This window comes from Dama dama, chromosome 8, assembly GCF_033118175.1.
Source record: "Dama dama isolate Ldn47 chromosome 8, ASM3311817v1, whole genome shotgun sequence".
Taxonomy (NCBI): Eukaryota; Metazoa; Chordata; class Mammalia; order Artiodactyla; family Cervidae; genus Dama; species Dama dama.
In genome coordinates, this window is record NC_083688.1 from 8,252,224 (window position 1) to 8,274,433 (window position 22,210).

Genomic DNA, 22,210 nt, shown 5'->3' on the forward strand with positions numbered 1-22,210 from the left:
GTCGGACACGACTGAAGTGACTGAAAATATGGGATCTTAGTTCCCCAACCAGGGATTAAACCCGGGAAGGCAGGCTCTTAACCACTGGACCACCAGGGAAGTCCCCAAATACTTATTTTAAATGATAAAATGTTTAGTAGGGATTCTCTTCCACAAGATATCTCCTTTTGAAAAGGGGACTGTACCTGGTCACTGTTTACGGGAGCACAATTCTACTTCGTGAACTTGGTCCTCAGCAGCCCTGCATGGAGACAGCCTGCTCCTGCCCTCCTGTAGCCACTGGCATCTTCCTCATCCCCATCCTTAGCTATGGAGTCTACAGCCCCACATGGTTCCTGAGTCCAGTTGTAGATTTCATCAAATTCACTGAAATACTCAAAGTAACAATGACGGCATTTACATATGCTACCAGCATTCCTTAAACCCAAAATGCTTCAAAGATTCAAGTCATACACATTTAAAATACATAGAAAAATAATAGAATTTATACAAAGTAGATTTTTACAAAACAAGTACATTACAAGAAATATATCTTATATCCAAGCACAAAAAATGTGGAAATATACATGAAGTATACATTTAAGAAAAAACATTTATTTTTAAATGCTGGGTGGGAGGGCACACACGGAGTTCTAGTTTACAATGTAACTCTGAAGAGAACTTCAATTTGCTAGCAGAAATTTTCTCTCTAGTCTCAAGCTTCTAAACAGTTCCTGATGGGATTAGACAGCTGTTCCTCTTTCCAAATTCTGCTTAATTTCAGCTGTGTATTTCCCATAGAATCTTTCTGCCTTCTTGTTGAATTTAGCATTCCTTTCATTAATGTAGTCAATATCTGCATCATCATTATAAGGACGTCTCCGGCTGTATTTGTCTCGTTTTTCAATTCTGGGAGAAGAAAATAAATTTCAAAACTGCCTTCCTTTTTGGTATTAATAAAACATGGCAAAAAATGAAATTAGTACACTTAAACTAGCACACTTTGGGGTGGGGGAGCCCAGGTTTCATCAAGATGAAGTTGAAACTGCCAATTAACAGCACATCCCTGGGTATGAACCATGAAATTCAGTAAATACAAACAAATCTTCAGAATGCTTCTAAAAGAACAATGATACACTGCCAGAACTGGATACATGAAGTAAAGGAAATGATTTATAACAGTAATTATATTAATAATTAATAATTATATTAATAACCACAGCTAATATGAACAAAGTGCACAGTATGTACTAGACACTAATCTTAATACTGAAGTGTATGCCCGCCTATAAATTAAATTCATTTTGCTCTGCCTGATCAATATCAGGAAAAACAACCCTATCAGTATTAAGAAACACAAATATATACTTAGGTAAATTTACTAGAACATTTATACTTCTTTAAATCAAAGAGTGCCATGGTTGTTAAAGTAGAAGTAAGAACAATTTCTTTAAAGAGAATAATTATATTTTCAATTATAATAACTCAATTCCATCAATATTTTACATCTTCATTCCAAATCAAATGGATTCAATTCATACTTGCTCTCTGTCCCCAATACCACTAGAGATGCAAGGTTAGAAATGAGCATGTAGAATCTCTATCTTAATTCATTCTAAGCACCTATGTCCATTTTGTCATGAAACATTTAGTGAACTGGCTGCTGCATGGAGTACTCACTGTTTTTCCAGGTCTATGACCATCCTGTCAATTTCCTCCGTGGAAGGCACATGTGTCCCATGAAGAAGACTGTTGGATGTTGGGAAAAACTCTTCCCCACTGAAAAGACAGCAATATGGACTTGAAGTAACACTGCAAGTGCGCCACATTTTCAAACTAAACTACCATTCATGAAGAGAGATAAAATACATAAATATCTTTACCGTGGGATCCTATCTCATCTTTTCTTAAAAAACAAGAGAAAAGAGGATACAGAATTGTAAAGGATGAAAGTTAAGAAATCACCTAGTCCAACACCTTCATTCTACAGATGAAAGAGCCAAGGGTCAGAGGTTAAAGGACTTGCTTCCAGCCTCAGGTTCTCTTTCCACTATAGCAGGCCAGCAAATTCCAGCCTCTTGCTTTTAGAAACAGTCTTACTGGGACACAGCCCACCCATCTGTCTGTGACTACTCTATGGCTGCTTTCACACCACAAGGGCAGAGAGAGTAGTTGTGACAGAGCCCAGACAGCCTATAAACCTAAAATATTTACTCTCTGGTCCTTTACAGCAGTTCACCTATCCTGGCACTAAAGCATTCTATGTCCCAAAATATGAGTGACTATGATAATCTCTCAACACCCAGTTGCAGAATGCCCAGCTAGAAAGATAATCATGTGGTTAGCCTAACTGCTGTGGACGAGCAGTAAACAGTGTCATCAAGACCTGAAACTATCCTTACACAGTTGTTGAGGATTTCTCTGGTGGTCCAGTGGTTAAAAATCTACCTGCCAATGCAGGGGACACAGGTTTGATCCCTGGTCCAGGAAGATTCCACATGCCACAGAGCAACTAACCGCATGCCCCGAAACTACTGAAGCCCACATGTTCTAGGGCCTGTGTGCGGCAACTACTAAGCCTGAGCGTTGCAATGAATGAAGCCTGTGCACCTAGAGCCTGTGATCCACAAGAGAAGCCCACGCACCTCAACGGAGAGTAGCTTCAATGGAGAGCAGCTCCCACTTGCACTAAGAAAACCCACGTGCAACAAAGACCCGGCACAGCCAAAAAACAGCAACAACAACAAAATTTGCTATTGACAATCCATACCTAAGCACTACAATGTGTGTACTTACGTATATATGTTTATGTACACACAGAAGTTTTAATACATCAGTATCACTTCAGGATGAAAACAGGACTTGCATTAATCCTGTCAACTTACTGCTTTTCTCTCAGTCTCTCGTATGTTTCCATGTCTGGTTTGATCTGTTTGGTCAGTCGATGATACTGGCGAAGCTGGGCAGCAGCATAATCTAAAAATAAAACAAGAATTGGAAATGATATACTACCTTATTTGGTCATTACTATTCACAGAAAAATCAAAATTATTAGCATAGCCTCTATCCTGAAGATCCTGCCCCAAGAGGCTTTAATTTTAGCATACTGAATAAACATATCCTGCTGATTCAAGTAGAGCTTTTTTCACTTCTGCCATATGTGATATATTTGTATTTTTCTTAGGAGTAAGTCTCTTAGGGAATATTCCACGAAGGGGCATATCCTTTCTTAAAGCCAGAAACACTGAAGGCATGCTTATCTCAGAGGCCTGTAAAGGTCAGTCTTACCTGAAAATCCCAGGTCAGGGTTTTTCCTCCTCTTTTTTCTCTCCCATCTTTCTGCATCTTCTGCACTGATTTCTAGCAACTTCACTTTCTCATAGTCTTCCCCTCTTGCTGCACATTCCTAAAAAGAAAGGGAAAAAAGCTAATGCTTGCCCTTATGATACAAGCAATTATTTGATCTATTTTAAGTGAATATGAAGCAATATATTTAAAATAACCATTACTATGTGAAGGAGAAATTTGGTTATCTGCTATTGTATATAATAAGTGAATACATCAATCTAAAAAATAATAATTATTCAACATTTATCCAGTGTCAGACCTGCTTTTAAATGTTCCAAATGCACTGACTCATTTAATTCATAATTAACTCAACTAATTATTACAGATCCCATTTTACAGATGAGAAAACACAATCACAGGGAGATTAAATTAATTGCCCAAAGTGTTGCAGCTGATAAACAGCTTTTTTTTTTACTGTCTCAATACAATAGAATAGACCACTTATGAAGACAACAGAGCAGTTCCTAACCTTTTTCTTTTCTTCTTCCTGTAGTTCCCATTCCAAACGCGCTTTTTTGGCTTCCCAATTTGCAGGTAACTTAAGTCTTTTATCTTCTTCAACAACTTCCTGGTGATTTAATTTACGAGCTTCATTCTAAAATCATAAACACAAAAAGGTTGTTGGCTGAAACATAAAAATAAATCCAAACAAATTTCTTTCACTTTAAAGAAGGCCAAGTAGACACATTAACAAGGGACTCCATTTATCCTAAAAGCAAGAGAACCATCAAAGGATTTTAAGCAAGGTCTTACATTTGTATACAGTGAAGAAATGTGTTGAGCTGTACTGGTGTGCTATTCCAGATGCCTGGGGGTTAATGTCTCACATTATGAAAAAAATATTCTACTTTCAATTCCCTTTTAATCCTGACTAATTCAAGGAAGAAGACTCAATTTGAGGCTGGCGCTTTAATACCTATCATAGTATCTCTAACCTTTCCGAACTACTCCTGCTCTTTACATATTTTAGCAGTTTAAGTTATGGTAAATGAAAGGCACTCCCCATTTAAATTACTGAATGAAGAGTAGTCTGTTTTAAAATAAACTTAACTACATAAACCAAAACAAGCACACTATCTCAGGGACAACTTAAGTTAGATGTTTGTTGGGTCACAGGCTGGAGGCAGTTAGTCCAGGAAGATGCGTCTCTTAATATCCAACCCCATGTTCTTTACACAGGCCCTCCAAGTAAATATGTGTGTTTAATGCTGTATCAAATTTTTCTGGGTAAAGAAACAGACTTCTCTCAACGTGTCATTCCTGCCATCCAGACACCAAGAACACACATGTGGTCAAAGCTAAATCTGCTACACTGAAGGAAAGAGCAAACCATGGGGAACTGGAGACATTTCAGTGAAAAGGTGTTAGGAGGAGCTACTTATAGAATTTGAGTCTGTATCAGGTGACTGGAGGAAGAGGTTCAAGGAAGCTCTGGCTTAGGCAGGGTCAGAAAGTCAGGCATACTATGACTGTTTTTATGAACATACTTCAGTTCTTATACAGGAGGCAGGAGTAAGGGAGTGAGGCTAGTGCTGCATTTATCGCTGGTGTTACCAGAAGACGGTGCTGTGTGGTCATTTCTGTGGTCTGTACAGCTTTGCTTTTGTCACACTGTGGTAGTCTGAGTGTGGGTGAGGATTTTGTGAAACCATGGCCAAGCTATCAGTTAGGACGCTTTGAGTTGAAACAGTCAAGAGCGGCTTTTTTGTTTCTTGGCTCCAACTGCAGGCAGCTGTTTGCTGTACTCTTATCCCTGATATGAATTCCTTTACTTTGCATGTGTTCACTCTGTTTGGAAGAGTTCACTGGAGTCATACTGCAAAGAGGCTGTTAGTGAGAGACCACCACCCCCACCCCCCCTGGCAAACTCGAAAAAAGGTTTGGAGAAAGCATGTCCGTTTCCAAATGTGACTCCAATGTGCTGCCAGGTTGAGAACAACCGGGACAGAACTTTCATCCAGCTCTGCCTATCTGTCACACGCACAGGTGCGCCTTCCTCTTCCCTCCACAAACTTGCACGGGCCTGTCCAGGTGACAAGTGTCAGGTGGCCTCCGGGACAACTCACCCGCTTCAGGTGCAGCTCCCGGAATTTGCGCAGTCTCTGTTCGCGCTTCAGGGCGGCCAGCTCCTCGGCTCCTGCGGGAGGCTGCGGCTCCTCTGCTCCACCCACCGGAACCTATATGGCGGAGGAGAGGCTGAAGTAAGGGCCGGTTCGGCTTCTCCCCGGTCAGCCCAGGTGAGCCCCCGCGGGCCGGCCCAGGCGCTCATCGCCGATCCAGGCCCCACATTATCTGCGCCTTCCTGACGCAGCACACAAGCACTTCCTCCACTTTCCGTCCCTGCTGCGTTCAGAACCTTCCCCAACTAAGAACCCTGGGTAGAACCCAGCACGTACCTTCTCAGCAAGAGTCACAGCCGCCATCTCAAGCTTTCCTTGCTCACTTCCGGAAACAACACCCAGCACTTCCGCCGACCTTTGGACTGCCGGGTAATATATAATAATAGCCTACCATAAGCCCCGCCTCTTCCGGCAGCCTCAGGCATTTAGGACCAATCCCTGCCCTTTTTGGCAGTGAGACATTTTCAATTGGGCAGAGTATTGCGCAGCCGCAAAAGGCCTAGAGGCGGGAGGCGGGGCTGGAGGGGCGCGGCGGGGACGAGCCTGGAGGATTTCGGTAGCCGGTGGGTGGGGGAGCAGAGCCAAGGTAGGGGAACCTTGTGGAAAGTTACCTCAACTGTGTACCTCACCCTTAAGCGGAAAGTGTTTTCCCTGCAGCGCTTGGACTGTGTCACCTCCTCCAAGGCAGGTCTTCCCCTGACTACCTTGTCTCGCGTACACCCTTAGCACTGTCGTATGGCACCGTTTTCATTCTCTTCAATTTATGTAAGAGATTTTTCAAGTTTGTTTAATTTTTCTTTTCCCCCCAACGGTGTTGTAAATCGATGGGAGGCAGGTCAGGTGGTTTGGTATTCCCATCTTTTTAAGAATTTTCCAGTTTGTTGTGGTCCACACAATCAAAGGCTTTGGTGTAGCCAATAAAGCAGAAGTAGGTCTTTACCTACCAGAAGTAGGAAGTTACCATTAACCCCACCAGAGAGCCACCAGAACTTACACAGGACTGGAAAACAGACTCTTGGAGGGCACAAACAAAACCTTGTGTGCACCAGGACCCAGGAGAAAGGAGCAGTGACCCCACGAGAGACTGACCCAGCCTTGCCCTTGAGTGTCCAGGAGTTTCTGGCAGAGGCGTGGGTCGACAATGGCCTGCTGCGGGGTTGGGGGCACTGAGTGCAGCAGTGCCTGCATGGGGCCTTTTGAAGGAGGTCGCTATTATCTTCCTTACTTCCACCATAGTTTGGCCGCAGGTCAAAAAACAGGGAGGGAGCACAGCCCCGCCCATCAACAGAAAATTGGATTAAAGATTTACTGAGCATGGCCCTGCCTATGAGAACAAGACCCAGTTTCCCCCTCAGTCAGTCTCTCCCATCAGGAAGCTTCCATTAGCCTCTTATCCTTCTCCATCAGAGGGCAGAGAGACTGAAAACCATAATCAAAGAAAACTAACCAGTCTGATCACATGGGCCACAGCCTTGTCTAATTCAATGAAACTCTGAGCCATGCCATGTAGGGCCACCCAAGAGGGACGGGTCATGGTGGAGAGTTCTGACAAAATGTGGTCCACTGGAGAAGGGACTGGCAAACCACTTCAGTATTCTTGCTTTGAGAACCCCATGAACAGTATGAAAGGGAGTAGTCAAATCAGTATATTTCTCAGACTTTCTTATTCCCAAATTATTGCTCTTTCCATCTTTACCATGTGGTTCCTTGAAGGCAGTAAAATAATACTTCACAGTATAGGTATGGGTGTTTACCTGATCTCTTCTCCTTACATGAAATCTCCCCATTACACACACACACACACACACACACACACACACACACACAATTCTTCTAGGGCGCACACACACACAATTCTCCTGGGGCTCCCCTCCTTTTGGGAAAGAGATGGGACTACCAGACCACCTGACCTGCCTCTTGAGAAACCTATATGCAGGTAAGGAAGCAACAGTTAGAACCGGACATGGAACAACAGACTGGTCCCAAATAAAAAAAGGAGTATGTCAAGGCTGTATATTGTCACCCTGCTTATTTAACTTATATGCAGAGTACATCATGAGAAACGCTAGGCTGGAAGAAGCACTAGCTGGAATCAAGATTGCCAGGAGAAATATCAATAACCTCAGATATGCAGATGACACCACCCTTAAGGCAGAAAGTGAAGAGGAAATAAAAAGCCTCTTGATGAAAGTGAAAGAAGAGAGTGAAAAAGTTGGCTTAAAGCTCAACATTCAGAAAACTAAGATCATGGCATCTGGTTCCATCACCTCATGGGAAATAGATGGGGAGACAGTGGAAACAGTGGCAGACTTCATTTTTTTGGCCTCCAAAATCACTGCAGATGGTTATTGCAGCCATGAAATTAAAAGACGCTTACTCCTTGGAAGGAAAGTTATGACCAACCTAGACAGCATAATAAAAAGCAGAGACATTACTTTGCCAACAAAGGTCCGTCTGGTCAAGGCCATGGTTTTTCCAGTGGTCATGTATGGATGTGAGAGTTGAAGTGTGAAGAAAGCTGAGCGCCGAAAAATTGATGCTTTTGAACTGTGGTGTTGGAGGAGGCTCTTGAGAGTCCCTTGGACTGCAAGGAGATCCAACCAGTCCATCCTAAAGGAGATCAGTCCTGGGTGTTCATTGGAAGGACTGATGCTGAAGCTGAAACTCCAGTACTTTGGCCACCTCATGCAAAAAGTTGACTCCTTGGAAAAGACCCTGATGCTGGGAGGGATTGGGGGCAGGAGGAGAAGGGGACAACAGAGGATGAGATGGCCGGATGGCATCACCAACTCGATGGACATGAGTTTGAGTAAACTCCGGGAGTTTGTGATGGACAGGGAGGACTGGCGTGCTGTGATTCATGGGGTCGCAAAGAGTCGGACATGACTGAGCGACTGAACTGAACTGAACCATACAAGAAGAGAGGTAACATCTATTTGGATTTGTTTCCATACCTCTGCTGAAAATTTTGTGTCCTGTAGTAGAATGAAGCTTGAAAATTAAATCACCAGGAAGTTGTGGAAGACATAAAAGACTTAAATAACCTGCAAACTGGGAAGTTAAAAAAGTTTGTTTGGAATGGCAGTTGCAGAAAGAAGAAAAGGAAAAACTAAGGGCACTTCTGCCATCTACATTAGCTGCGGATTCAAATATTAGTGCTATGTTGCAGCAGTGTAGAGAATGGTATCATAGTTAAGCATTAAGCAGTCCAGCTTTGGTTTCCTCACCTCTACCTCAGAGTTGTTAGAATAAAATATATAAAACATTTACAACACTGCTGGCACATAGTTAGAGCCACATAATGGATATTGGCAAAAGGTTAAGCTACAGTAACAAAAGCTCCAATGATAAGAAAAGATAAAGCTCAGACTTCCCTGGTGGCTCAGCAGTAAAGAATCCGCCTGCCATTGCAGGAGACTTGGGTTCAACCCCGGGGTTGGGCAGATCCCCTCAAGAAGGAAATGACAACCCACTCCTGTATTCTTGCCTGGAAATCCCTTGGACAGAAGAGACTGGGAGGCCACAGTCCACAGGGTCACAAAAGAGTTGGACACGACTTAACAACTAAACAACAACAAAGACAAAGCCCATGAGGCTTTCAGGTATCAGTTCCCAGTTGAGCAGCCTAAGCCACATGGCCTGATCCAGCTGCAAGGGACATTGAGAACTGGGCGGCCATGAGGTCAGAAAGGAGGAGAAAAAGGATTTTGATGGACACTTAATGTTCCCCCCACAGTTATTTTTGGTGTCAGTGTTATAGATATATTACTTCTTTCAGATCATTGCACAGCAAATTCCACAATTTTTGTAAATTGGCCATTTTACTGGCTTGATAGCAGTCTTCAGGTTTTTCATATGAATCAAGGAAATATAAAAGGCAATAAAGTTAATGTTTTTCCCCCTCATTTTAGGAATGTGCAGCAAGAGGGGAAGATTATGAGGAAGTAAAGTTGCTAGAGATCAGTGCAGAAGATGTAGAAAGATGGAAGAGGAAAAAGAGGAGGAAAATCCTGATCTTGGATTTTCAGATAAAAATGACTTTAACTTTACTGATTGGGCCTATTAACAGCCCATTTAAGAAGTCTAATCATATCCAACATCTAAAATAGTCTGCATCCCATTTTCTTCAGATTATGCTGCTGCCCAATTACACCAGTATCATAGGTTGACTAAACAGATCAGACCTGACATAGAAACATATGAGAGACTTGAGAGAAAAGCAGTAAGTCAATGTCTTTTAAAAGCGTAGGTTTTCTATGTTACTGGAAGGCCTTGAATATAAGAGTACTGATCCTGGAGCTTTGCTTCCTGGCCTTGAGTCCTGTCTCCACCACTTACTAGCTGTGTCACAAGATTTTTCTCTTTCCTCATCTGTATACAGGGAATTACAACAGTGCCCTCTCACTTCATAGGCTGAGCAAAGAAAGATTAAATAAATTATAAAAAAATAAATTCATACAACGCATTAGATCAGTGCTTGGCATACAGAAGGCACTGTATTTGTACTGGCTATTATTTATTATCATGATTATTACTGTTGTTATTACACATTCCAAAGGCAAGGGACACAGTAATACTTTCTATTATGTGCAGTAAGCAATGCTAAACTGCACTCCTTAATTATGTAAGACAGGTACTTCTGAGGTGGGTCTAGTGATAAAGAACCTGCCTGCCAATGCAGGAAATGTAAGAGATGTGAGTTCAATCCCTGGGTTGGAAGATCCCCTGGAGGAAGGCATGGCAACCCACTACAGTATTCTTGCCTGGAGAATCCCACAGAGGATTCTGGTGGGCTACAGCCCATAGGGTTGCAGAGTTGGACATGACTGAAGCAACTTAGCACGCATGCACGTGCTAAAGATCAAACCTGTTTTAATAGAGATAGTGCAGTAGAGTGGAGAGGGCTGTAAATTGCACTAAGCAGAGCATCTTACTCAAGATCTCTCACCGTATGAACTTGGTTAAGTCCATTAACCCGTGGTCCTCAGCTAACTCATTTGGGCTCTGGAATAGGAATTTCTTAAGTCTGAATTCTATTTCTTTGAAATCAAATATAATCCCTAAGCTTTCCACTTTTGACCACTGACAACTGTCCAGTTCAAAAGGTATAGGATCTTTTTTTAACTTTATTTTGTATTTGAATATAGACAATTAACAAATAACGTTGTGATAATTTCAGGTGAACAACGAAAGGATTTTACCATAAATATACATGTAACCATTCTCCCCTAAACTCCTCTCCCGTCCAGGCTGCCACATAACATTAAACAGAGTTCCATGTGCTATGGTACAGAATCTTTTTTCATGTTACTCAGCAATTCACTTTTTCAGTGGAGAGGCATTCCACCCAACTTCTAGTAGGCTTCTTCATAGAACATATGTGCCTTCCACAGAAGAAATTGATAGGATGGTCATAGACTTGGAAAAGCAGCAAGTACTACAAATGTAGCCTGAAGTTTTAGTACTGATTTCATGCCTAATAAAATTAATTGGCTAGAAATCAAAGAACATTTGAATTAAGAAATAACATTTGAATTATTAGTTTGAAGAATTGTCCCATCCTCTACCACATTTAAGTGTTTTGAATGGTGTAATTATTAGGCAGAATCTATAGCATATGCATAAAAATTCTAAAATAATGTATCACTGCTCCCATATTTCAACCTGAACCCAGGTTCCCAAATTTCAGATCAGGTCATTTGATGGTTCAGTTCAGTTCACTCGCTCAGTCCGTGTCCAACTCTTTGCGACCCCATGAATCACAGCACGCCAGGCCTCTCTGTCCATCACCAACTCCTGGAGTTTACTCAAATTCATGTCCATTGAGTCAGTGATGCCATCCAACCATCTCATCCTCTGTCATCCCCTTCTCCTCCTGCCTTCAATCTTTCCCAGCATCAGGGTCTTTTCAAATGAGTCAGCTCTTCACAACAGGTGGCCAAAGTATTGGAGCTTCAGCTTCAATATAAGTCCTTCCAATGAACACCCAGGACTGATTCCCTTTAGGATGGACTGGTTGGATCTCCTTGCAGTCCAAGGGACTCTCAGGAGTCTTCTCTAACACCACAATTCAAAAGCATCAATTCTTCCATGCTCAGCTTTCTTTATAGTCCAGTTCTCACATTCATACATGACTACTGGAAAAACCATAGCCTTGACTAGATGGGCATTTGTTGGCAAAGTAATGTCTTTGCTTTTTAATATGCTGTCTAGGTTGGTCATAACTTTTCTCCCAAAGAGTAAGTAACTTTTAATTTCATGGCTGCAATTACCATCTGCAGTGATTTTGGAGCCCAAAAAATTAAAGTCTGCCAGTGTTTCCACTGTTTCTCCATCTCTTTTCCATGAAGTGATGGGACCAGATGTCATGATCTTTGTTTTCTGAATGTTGAGCTTTAAGCCAACTTTTTCACTCTCCTCTTTCACATTTGATGGTACTGTTAACTTAAAGTAAACTGCAAGAACAATGCTCACTGGACCTATATCCTTGCCAGGGTACTTTTCTAAATATATTGCTTTCAGTCTTAACTCAGAACAAAAAAGCAAGCAGCTTTGGATTCTGTATATGTTTCTACAGAACTGAAAAATGAAACAAATATAGCTGGTGAGACATCATTGTACATTAATGAAAGGAATGCTAAATTCAACAAGGCAGAAAGATTCTATGGGAAATACATAGCTGAAATTAACTTAGAAAGAGGGAACAGCTGTCTAATCTCCTTCAGGAACTGTTTTGACTGCCAAATTGTACCAGAAAATCAGAACACTTCCCTTTTATAACTTGTAATGATGTGTTCTACAAATGACTGTATTTTCATACTTACATATTTATTCACTTGTTTCAGAAAAATCTGTCTTGCATTTCTGTGTTTTAGGTGTGTACTTAATGTGTGTACTCTGCTAGGCTTAAAATTCTTAGATACAAACCCAAGTCATCATCATGATGAAATTTGTCTTGTTTGACTTGACCTAAAGTTCAACTTGGGAGCTTCAGATGCTAAATTGGCACTAATTCTTCTTGTAAGCTATAGTAGGTAGTGAAAGAAAGGCAATGGAAATTCCTACTGGAAATTCACCTTAACTTTCCCCATCCCCTCATCTGCCCAGAGCAGTCAGTTAACAAGCTCTTGCCTGTCTCATATTCTACCCCATGGCCCAGGTGCCTGTATGGGGCAAGCATAGAGGGTAGGAGACTGATTCTCCAATGGCATTTTGTAAATAAACCATCCTTCAAAAAGCAAATATTCCTTGGAAGAATGTAAGTTAAAATACTTTGTCAAAGAATTATTAAAATATATATAATACAATCCATTTTTTTAAAGGTTAACTGGAATTCTAACCTTATTTCAACTGGTTTTAGGATATTTGATTTTAGTAGTAATTATACATACACACACATGGGAAACAGAGGACAGAAGACTTAAGTCAGGAGTATCCCATGAAAGTGAAAATTACGTATTCCATGTCATGTGAATAAAAACATTAACTAGGATTGAGATCAGTAAATTGGGCAATGCTTACGGATAAATGAGTAGGAAAATATGATTTAGCTAATGATGGACTTATATAGATGGCTATATAAGTGCTATTAATAAAGGTATATTCAATGTACTGTGAATAGGGAAATTGTAACACTATGGTACATTCATACAATTAAAGAATGAGATTAAAAAAAAAAGAATGAGATAGATCTACATTGAAAAGATGCTCTTATCTATATAAAGAGGGGTTTGTCCAGGCATAAAAAAAAATCCAGGATGTACATCATACTATTTACAGTGATTGCCTCTGGAGAATGGGAATAGAAGTCGTAATTTTACTTAGACTTATTTTTTAGCTTAATTTGACACAAATGCACACCCATGCAGCCCAATCTTATCAAGAGTAATGAAATGACAGTTTTTTGTTCTCCAGTATTTTCAAAGAAACATTTAATACATTTCAATTAAGGGAAAAGGAGGTGAGGAAAAAATTAATAGGTTTCATAGACATGATACTGACCTGGGTTTAAAAGACAAATAGGATTTCTACAGAGGGGAAAAGCACTCCCAATAGCCAACCAAAAATCAGATGTTAGTATGATCTGAAGACTACTCTTTGAAGGTGACTGGGTGCATGATGAAAGCCACTAATTCAAACAGGCAACACTGTAATAAGCTCAGTATAGGAAAGGTTCATTTTGAAGAACTGAGGCAAGCATTGCAAACTGGAGTTCAGAAAATTGCTAATGCTCAGTTAGTAGATGATAGTTAAAGGCAGAATGGAGGAAACCGGCAACAGAGGTTAAAGGAGTAGGCCAAGGATAGAATCCAACAGTGGGCAAAGGACAAAGAGCCACTGTACACAGTAGAAGAGGTCAAAGACAAATGTATAGCAATCTGCCTGAAAGACAGAAAAATTTCAGAAAGGACTCCATAAGGAAATAGTGAAAAGTGAGCCCTCATAAGAACAAGTTTTATTTTACTAGGTAAGCTTGATAAGTGTTAGAGTGAGAATGTTAGGCCATTGAGGCGAGAAGATTATGTACGGGATATTTAACTATAAACCCTGTAATTGGAAACGTTCTAGATGAATGCTTAGGGGAAAAACATGGGGAATAAAATATTGACGGAAGCACAAACCAATATCTGATGTAATATGTGGTGACTTAAGGGGGAGGTAACATTCATTCTATAAAAACTGAGCTATCCTAAAAATAAAAAAAAAAAAAAAAGCTACCTCTTCTACGCAACGTCTGTGTGTGTATGTGTCTGTCTGTCTGCTCTCGCCGATGCCGCTCATCCTGAGGATTCCCCTGGATCCTGCTGGGGCTGGACTCCAGCACTTCCCTGCTGGCTCAGAGGTCAAGAACCCACCTGCCAATGCAGGAGATGTGGGTTCCATCTCTGGATTGGGAAGATCCCCTGGAGAAGGAAATGGCAACCTACTCCAGTATTCTTGCCTGGGAAATCCTATGGACAATGGAGCCTGGTGGGCTACAGTCCATGGGGTCACCAAAGAGTTGGACATGAGTTAGTGACTAAACAACAACAGTATTACAGACCTGAACCTAATATCTAGGGCTGTGCTTTTTTTCATAGGCACAGTAGCCATCTACCACATGTGACTAGCTACCAGTTGAAATGTGGCTAGGGCAAACTGAGGTGTGTTTTAAGTGTAAAATACACACTGAGTCACACCACCTCACCAAAAAAAGGTAGGATATCACCTCTTTTTACATTAAATGTTGAAATGTTTTTAAATATATTGGGATAAAAAATGAATTGACCTCTTTAATCTTTTTCATTAGGCTCTCCTTTATATTGGACAGCACTGAATCTAGTCTCTTAGTACAATTTCTCACTGTCAGCACCTGCTTGCTATTTGTCCACAGGTTATAATGACATGGTTTATCACACCTAGGCAACTGCATCCCACTTACGCAATGACAGTCTGGGAATATGCAGTTATCTTTTGTTATAAACCTTAGAGAGACTGAACACAGTAGTCATGGCCACACCCAAACAAGGTCAAGTTAAAGACTGACAGGATTTCATGGGATGATTATGAAAAAATGGAGAAAGTATATTATTTTCAGCATTAGGAGTTAGGAGTATTAGTCACTCAGTAGTGTCTAACTCTTTGTGACCCCATGGACTGTAGCCCACCAGGCTTTTCTGTCCACAGAATTCTCCAAGCAAGAATACTGGAGTGGATAGCCATATCCTTCTCTATGAGATCTTCCCTACCCAGGGATCCAACCCAGGTCTCCTGAATTACAGGCAGATTCTTTACCATCTGAGCCACCAGGAAAGCCCTCTTTTCAGCATACTGGATACTAAAAAGAAAATAAGCCAAGATATTTGGGTCATGGTGGAGAGTTCTGACAAAATGTGGTCCACTGGAGAAGAGAATGGCAATCCACTTAAGTATTCTTGCCTTGAGAACCCCACAAACAGTATGAAAAGGCAAAAAGATATCACACTGAAAGATGAACTCCCCAGGTCCAAAAGTGCCCAAGATGCTACTGGAGAAGAGCAGAGAAATAGCTCCAGAAGGAATGAAGAGGCTGAGCCAAAGTGAAAACAATGCCCAGTTGTGGATGGCTCTGGTGGTGGAAGTCCGATGTTGTAAAGAACAACATTGCATAGGAACCTGGAATGTTAGGTCCATGAATCAAGGCAAATTGGAAGTGGTCGAAAGGAAATGGCAAGAGTGAAGACTGACATTTTAGCCATCAGTGAACTGAAATGGACTGGAATGGGCAAATTTAATTCAGATGATCACTGTATCTACTACTGTGGGCAAGAATCCCTTAAAAGAAATGGAGTAGCCCTCAAAGTCAACAAAAGTCTGAAATGCAGTACTTGGGTACAATCTCAAAAATGACAGAATGATCTCTGTTCATTTCCAAAGCAAACCACTCAATATCACAGTAACCCAAATCTATGGCCCAACCATTAATGCCAAAGAAGCTGAACAGTTCTATGAAGATCTACAAGACCTTCTAGAGCTTCTACAAGACCTTCTAGAACTAGCACCAAACAAACATGTCCTTTTCATCATAGGGAACTCGAATGCAAAAGTAGGAAGTCAAGAAATACCTGGAGTAACAGGCAAGTTTGGCCTTGGAGTACAGAATGAAGCAGGGCAAAGGCTAACAGAGTTTTGCCGAGAGAACACACGTCACAGCAAACACACTGGTCATAGCAAACACACTCTTCCAACAACACAAGAGATGACTCTATACATGGACATCACCAGATAGTCAATACTGAAATCAGATTGATTATATTCTTCGCAGTCGAACATGGAGAAGCTCTGTACAATCAGCAAAAAGAAGACCAGGAGCTGACTGTAGCTCAGATCATGAACTCTTTATTGCAAAATTCAGACTTAAATTGAAGAAAGTAGGGAAAACCACTAGACCATTCAGGTATGACCTAAATCAAATCCCTCAGATTATATAGTGGAAGTGACAGATAGATTAGATCTGATAGAGTGCCTGAAGAACTATGGACAGAGGTTCATAACATTGTACAGATGGTGGTGATCAAAACCATCCCCAAGAAAAAGAAGTGAAAAAAGGCACAATGGTTGTCTGAGGAGGCCTTAAAAATAGCTAAGAAGAGAAGCTAAAGGCAAAGGAGAAAAGGAAAGATATACCCATTTGGATGCAGAGTTCCAAAGAATACCAAGGAGAGACAAGAAAGCCTTCCTAAGTGAACAATACACAGAATACACAGAACTATACAAAAAAGATCTTCATGACCCAGATAACTACGATGGTGTGATCATTCACCTAGAGCCAGACATCCTGGAGTGTAAAGTCAAGTAGGCCTGAAGAAGCATCATGATGAACAAAGCTAGTGGAGCTGATGGAATTCCAGCTGAGCTATTTCGGGTCCTAAAAGAGGATGCTGTTAAAGTGCTGTACTCAATATGCCAGCAAATTTGGAAAAATTCAGCAGTGGCCACAGGACTGGAAAAGGTCAGTTTTCATTCTAAACCCAAAGAAAGGCAATGCCAAAGATTATTCAAACTACCACACAATTGCACTCATTTCACATGCTAGCAAAGTAACACTTAGAATTCTCCATGCTAGGTACACGAGCCGAGAACTTCCAGGTGTTCAAGCTGGATTTAGAAAAGGCAGAGGAACCAGAGATCAAATGGCCAACATCCAATGGATCATAGAAGCAGCAAAAGAATTCCAAAGATCTATATCTGTTTCATTGGCTAAGCCAAAAAGACTTTGACTGTGTGGATCACAACAAACTGTGGAAAATTCTTAAAAGAGATGGGAATACCATTCTCTGGTATTCCCACCTTACCTGACTCCTGAGAAATCTGTATGCAGGTCAAGAAGCATCAAATAGAATCAGACATGGAACAACAGACTGATTGAAAATTGGCAAAGTACTACATCAAGGCTGTATATTGTCACCCTATTTAACTTATATGCAGAGTACATCATGTGAAATGCCAGGGTGGATGAAGCACAAGTTGGAATCAAGATTGCCAGGAGAAATATCAATAACCTCAGATGTGCAAATGACACCATCCTTAAGACAGCGAAGAGGAACTCAAGAGCCTCTTGATGAAGGTGAAAGAGTGAAAAAGCTGGCTTAAAATTCAACATTCAAAAACCTAAGATCATGGGTTGGCAAGCTCCCCTGAAGGAGGGCATGGCAACTCACTCCATTACTCTTGCCTGGATAATCCCATGGACAGAGGGGCCTGGTGGGCTATGGTCCATAGGTCGCAAAGAGTAGGACATGACTGAAGCAGCTGAGCACAGCCCAAGACCATGGCATCCAGTCTCATCACTTCGTGGCAAGCAGGTGGGTAAACAAAGGAAATAGTGACAGACTTTTTCTTGGGCTCCAAAATCACTGCAGATGGTGACTGCAGCCATGAAATTAAGACACTTGCTCCTTGGAAGAAAAGTTGTGACCAACCTAGACAGCATATTAAAAAGCCGAGACATTCCTTTGCCAACAAAGGTCCGTCTAGTCAAAGCTATGGCTTTTCCAGTGGTCATGTATGGATGTGAGGGTTGGGCTATAAAGGCTCAGCACCGAAGAATTGATGCTTTTGAACTGCGGTGTTGGAGAGGACTCTTAAGAGTCCCTTGGACTGCAAGGAGATCCACCCAGTCCATCCTAAAGGAAATCAATTCTGAATATTCGTTGGAAGCACTGATGCTGAAGCTGAATCTCCAATAGTGGCCACCTGATGTGAACAACTGAACGGAAAAGACCCTGATGCTGGGAAAGATTGAAGGTAGAAGGGGACAACAGAGGACGAGATAGTTGGATAATATCACCGACTCAATGAACATGAGTTTGAACAAGTTCTGGGAGATGGTGAAGGACAGGGAAACCTGGCATGCTGCAGCCCATGGGGTTGCAAAAAGTCGGACATGAATAAGCAACTGAACGAGGCTGAAAGGCAAGATCACTGCAGAAGGGAAACTCAGAAGTGGCACATGTCCATATCAACAGATTTGGCTAATCTGCTATATAGGAGGATTGGTTAAAGAGGTTACATGACTTGTATACTTAGCTATTAAAGGCTGTATTTGAACACAAATCACAAAGCAGGTGCTTTTCTGTCACCAGCTAAGTGAAGGTGAAAATTATCTTAGCATTTTGTCATCAGTTCATTGCCAAAGTCTCCCTTACAAAGAATACCTTGAAGAGTTCTGTAACCTTGCTAAGGATATACCAACAAATTATACTAACAGGATGTTCAAGTTATCCACATTTTCAAAAAATTACAAACCCTAAAACCAATCCTGTTTTCTTGCACTCTGACGTAACTAGGCCAGTCTATCGATATTCTCAGGTCTCCTTAGAATAAAAATGAACCTACTATTTAAACTCTCATGGATTAGAAGCAAACTACCCTCCCAATAACCACTGTTAAACTAAGTGGGAAAAAAATATTTTATTTTATCCAAAAAAACCCTTTCTCCCAGGAAATTCCTTGTTCATATCAAGTGCTGCTAGCTTAAAGGATGAGAATGTGACCATGGTAAAGATAGTAACAAATTTGATGTCCAGGGACATATATATTCAAATCTTTGCACATTTACATTTTTAATAGGGTCAAATTTAAGAGCAACTCTTATCCAATACAATATTCTACACAGAAGTATTATCTGCACTTTCCAGCAAATGGCTACTTAAAATTCAGTTCTAGGCTTCCGGCTCAAGATGGCAGACTAGGATGTACGCGCATCTCCTTCTGCAAGAACATCAAAATCACAACTAGTTGTTGACCAATCACTGACAGGAGGATGCTGGAACCCACCAAAAAGATACCCCACATCAAAAACAAAGGAGCCACAGCGAGACGGTAGGAGGGGCGCAATCACGATAGAATTCCATACCCGCCAGGTGGTGACCCACAAACTGGAGAACAGTAACACTGAAGTCGTTCTCATGGACCACACCTCAGACTTTCCAGGCTGGGGGTCCGACAAACGGACTGAGAATCCCCAGGAAATCTGGCCTTGAAGGCCAGTGGGATTTGATTATAGGATTTCCACAAGACTGGGGGAAACAGACTGCAATCTTGGAGGACACAAACAAAACGTTGCATGCACCAAGACCCAGAGAAAAGGAGCAGTGACCCAAAAGGAGAGCTGAACCAAAACTACCTTTCAAGTGTTGGGAGGGTGTCCTGGGGAGATGTGAGTCAGCAGGGGCTCACCACACAACAGGGGCACTGGCGGCAGCAGTCCAGAAGTTACCCCTCGGCATAAGGCCTCTTGGAGGTGGCCATTCATCCAAAGAGCCCTAACAGGGAGCAAGTCCAACCCCACCCATCAGCCAATAACTGTATTAAAGCTTTCCTGAGCAAGAAGGCCCTGCCCACCACAATAAGACCATTTTTCCCACGCCAGTCCCTCTCATCAGGAAGCTTGCTCAAGCTTCTTCACCTCCTCCAGCGGGCAGACAGAAGCAAGAACCACAGTTTCACAAGAACCAGAACAAAGCCACATTATTGAAAGCTAGTCAGCATGAAAAAGCACAAAGTTATATCCCAGAGGAAGGGACAAGATAAAACCCTAGAAAAACCACTAAAGTGGACCGGCAACCTTCCAAAAAAAAAAAAATTAAGAATAATGATACTGAAGATGACCCAGGATCTCAAGAAAACAATGGAGAAGATGCAAAAATCATTTACCAAGGACCAAAAAGAATTAAAGAACAAACAGATGAATAATATGCTAAAAGGAATCAATAGCAGAATAACTGAGGCAGAAGAACGGATAAATGACCTGGAGGACAGAATGGTGAAAATCACTGACACACAACAGAATATAGAAAAAAAGAATGAAAAAGAATGAAGACAGCCTAAGAGACCTCTGGCAACTTAAATGCACCAACATTTGCATTACAGGGGTCCCAGAAGGAGAGAAAGTACCTGAGAAAATATAACTGAAAACTTCCCAAACAAGGGAAAGGGAACAGTCAACCAAGTCCAGGAAGCACAGAGTCCCAGACAGGATAAACCCGAGGAGGAGCACACCAACACCAAGACATAGTAATCAAATGGACAAAACTTAATGACAGAGATAAAATATTAAAAACAAGGAAAAACAACAAATAACATACAACGGAACTCCCATCAGGTTATCAGCTGATTTCTCAACAGACACTCTACAAGCCAAAAGGGAATGGCAAGATATATTTATCAAGTAATGAAAGGGTAGAACCTACAACCAAGAATACTTCTACCTGGCAAGACTCTCATTCAGATTTGACGGAGCTTTCCAGGCAAGCAAAAGTTAAGAGAATTCAGAACCACCAAACCATCTTTATAACAAATGCTAAAGGAACTTCTCTAGGCAGCAAACAAAACAAAACAAAACAAAAAAAGACAGAAAATAAACCCAAAACAATTAAGAAATTGGTAATTGGCTCATATATATCGATAATTACCTTAAATGTAAACAGACTAAACACATGAACCAACACAACTGGCTGGCTTTGGCTGGCTGGATGAAAACACATGTATGCGCTTTGATTTATCTCATCACTTTGACTCCCTCAAACTGTATGTAATTATTTTATATTGTTAATCAGGTTACCATTATGGCTTACAATTATAATTATCTTTTACTTTTTGTCTGGCTATTGATTGTGAAACTGATAAACACCTTTTATTATGGTGATTATGTAACTATTATTCTTTAATACATTGTATCACCAAAACTCCATTTAATAGAAAAACCTGTAATCCCTTTTTAAAATCCAGGTGCATATCAGAATTATCCTGGAATTTTAGGCTCACTGTATAGCACAGGAAACTATAGTCAATATAACAACCTACAATGGAAAATAACTCCAAAAATAATATATGTGTATATGTACAACTGAATCAACTTGCTGTGCACCTGAAACATTAACTCAATTGTATTTCAATAAAACATACTTCAAGGAAAAAAATTCAGTTCCTCAGTCATTCTAGCCAACTTCAAAAGTAGTCAAAAGCACACACGGGGCTAGTGGCTCTCTTAATGGGATGGGCATGTAAAATACTGGATGGCACAGCTTTAGTTAATACAGTATTACATCCCACTTGAGGATCTTCACCATCTTTTTAAGCTGACATCTTACATTTATATTCAAACATTTTATGCAATTAGTCAAATGCTTGGAGAGACCATCTAAAAATGACTTAAATCTTTCTAGTTCTGGTATCCACTACTATATTAACAGGCAAAATTACAAAAGTCTGTGCTGCTGCTGCTGCCTACCAGGCTCCTCCATCCACAGGATTTTCCAGGCAAGAGTACTGGAGTGGGGTGCCATTGCCTTCTCCACAAGTCTGTAGCTAATGTTTAAACCAACTGTCCAGATCTTTAGTGTAACACTCATTTTAAATTTTTTACATGCTTAGTTAAGCCTCTGATTTTCTAGCTCATTGAGCCATTCCACTTCACTCTCTTGAGTTTCCTGCCCTGATGGCTCAGTTCAGGACAACACTATGCTAATACTTAAGTCTTCAAGGCCAAACTTCTCAGATTTTAATGAGTATCTTCATCAACGGGGAACACGGTTGTGATTCAGTTTCTAATTCAGATTTGGGGTAGAGACTTGAGATTCATCATTTCTCACCAACTCCCAGGTAAGGTCACTGAGCCCTACGGTATCAATCCATGGATTTGGATCTGGAAGCAGGAAGGTTTTAAAGGAGATATTGCCCCATTCTTCTTCATTAAATAAAAACACATTATGTAAAATATACACAATCAAGAGAGACTAAAA

At 41.0% G+C, this 22,210-nt stretch overlaps 1 protein-coding gene and 1 pseudogene across 1 annotated transcript; one reads left to right on the forward strand and one right to left on the reverse strand.

Annotated features, from left to right (window-relative positions):
* Positions 1–574: 574 nt before the first annotated feature.
* SYF2 (SYF2 pre-mRNA splicing factor) lies at positions 575–5,793 on the reverse strand. Its single transcript, XM_061148234.1, has 7 exons — positions 5,724–5,793; positions 5,394–5,504; positions 3,797–3,922; positions 3,268–3,385; positions 2,865–2,955; positions 1,660–1,758; positions 575–888 (listed from the first exon to the last, which is right to left on the reverse strand). Exons 1-7 carry the CDS (start codon positions 5,748–5,750, stop codon positions 723–725), a joined length of 738 nt encoding a protein of 245 aa, XP_061004217.1. The 5' UTR covers positions 5,751–5,793; the 3' UTR covers positions 575–722.
* A 795-nt stretch (positions 5,794–6,588) lies between these two features.
* Positions 6,589–12,723, forward strand: LOC133061042 (pre-mRNA-splicing factor SYF2-like; annotated as a pseudogene).
* The last annotated feature ends 9,487 nt before the right edge of the window (positions 12,724–22,210 follow it).

Bases quoted from the DNA above. Each gene is read 5' to 3' on its own strand.
- SYF2 (XM_061148234.1), bottom strand. From the start codon at position 5,750: ATGGCGGCTGTGACTCTTGCTGAGAAG. The intron at 2,956-3,267 runs GTAAGACTGACC...TTTTATTTTTAG, and splicing joins CCCTGACCTGGGATTTTCAG to ATTATGCTGCTGCCCAGCTT. The intron at 889-1,659 runs GTGAGTACTCCA...TTCTTCTCCCAG, and splicing joins GTCATAGACCTGGAAAAACA to AATTGAAAAACGAGACAAAT.